General features: G+C 54.3%; 1 protein-coding gene across 1 annotated transcript in view; it reads right to left on the reverse strand.

Annotated features, from left to right (window-relative positions):
- The window catches only part of LRRC10 (leucine rich repeat containing 10), a 2,022-nt gene extending 1,306 nt beyond the window's left edge, over positions 1–716 (reverse strand). Inside the window, 1 exon segment of the mRNA XM_006172300.1 lies at positions 1–716. This exon segment is cut by the window's left edge and continues 21 nt beyond it. Within this exon segment, the coding sequence (XP_006172362.1) occupies positions 1–663 (663 nt within the window). The 5' untranslated portion in view covers positions 664–716.
- Positions 717–1,069: the final 353 nt, after the last annotated feature.

Here is a 1,069-nt window from a genome sequence, read left to right on the forward strand (position 1 = left end):
GTGGTCATAGATGACCAGCTTTAGACTTGACAAGTGGGCCAGGCTGGGGAAGTAACGAATGCTGTTTCGGTCCACATCGATCACCTCCAGGAAGGGCATGTGAAGCAGCACAGCAGGGAAGTCGGTCAGCAGGTTACCTGAGAGCCAGATGGTCCTCAGCTCCAGCAGGTGCTGGAGCTGGCTTGGCAGCAGACGCAGGGCATTGGAGCCGGCATGCAGAGTCTTCAGGAGACTCAGTTCACAGACCACGTTGGGCAGGTGGGTAAGGCAATTGGCCTCGATCCACAGGGTCCGGAGGTTCTGGAGCAGGCTCAGCTCATTGGGAAGATCGCAGAGCTTGTTGTTGCCCAGGTAGAGGATGCAGAGCTGTTTCAAGGTGCACACCACCTGGGGCAGAGCCTTGAAGTTGTTGAAATCCAAGGCCAGAATCTGCAAGTTCTGCAGCTGCTCCAGCTCTGGAGGCAGGCTGTTGAGGTGGTTGTCGCTCAGGTAGAGCTTGACCAGCTCCCTGAAGGAGCACACGTGCACGGGGAAGCGGCGCAGCTGGCTCCCACTCAGATCCACCATCTTGTCCAGCGGCATCTCCTGCAGGTCTCCGACCACGTAGTTCTGGCAGCGGTCAGCGGGGATGAAGGCAACCAGGGCCCTAATGGTGTTCCCCATGTGGAGGCCAGCGGCATGGCAAGCCGGCTGACCAGTGTACTGGGTGGGGCTGGCTCTGCTGACTGCTATGTGGCCTATCCTACCCCCTCATTATAACCTGGGGATTGCGTGACAAAAGCCAGCCACTTTGACAGAGAAAAGTGCCCCTGATAGCAACTTGAGTGTTCGGTGACAGGCCCAACAGACAGGCAGGTCGGGAGGTCATGTCTGACTCCTGTAGTTGCCTTCATCACCTAAGCCCCAACCCTCTTCGTGTACTTTTATTTTAAGCTGGAAATAGCTTCACTGTTTTTGTTAATGATAAAATATTGACATATCACATAAAGGTGCAAAGGAAGAAAGTGAAAACGCCCACAGTTCTACTATGCAGAGATTCGTATTGTAAACATTTGAATGTATGTGGCCC

This window comes from Tupaia chinensis, unplaced genomic scaffold, assembly GCF_000334495.1.
Source record: "Tupaia chinensis unplaced genomic scaffold, TupChi_1.0 Scaffold000168_1, whole genome shotgun sequence".
NCBI lineage: Eukaryota > Metazoa > Chordata > Mammalia > Scandentia > Tupaiidae > Tupaia > Tupaia belangeri.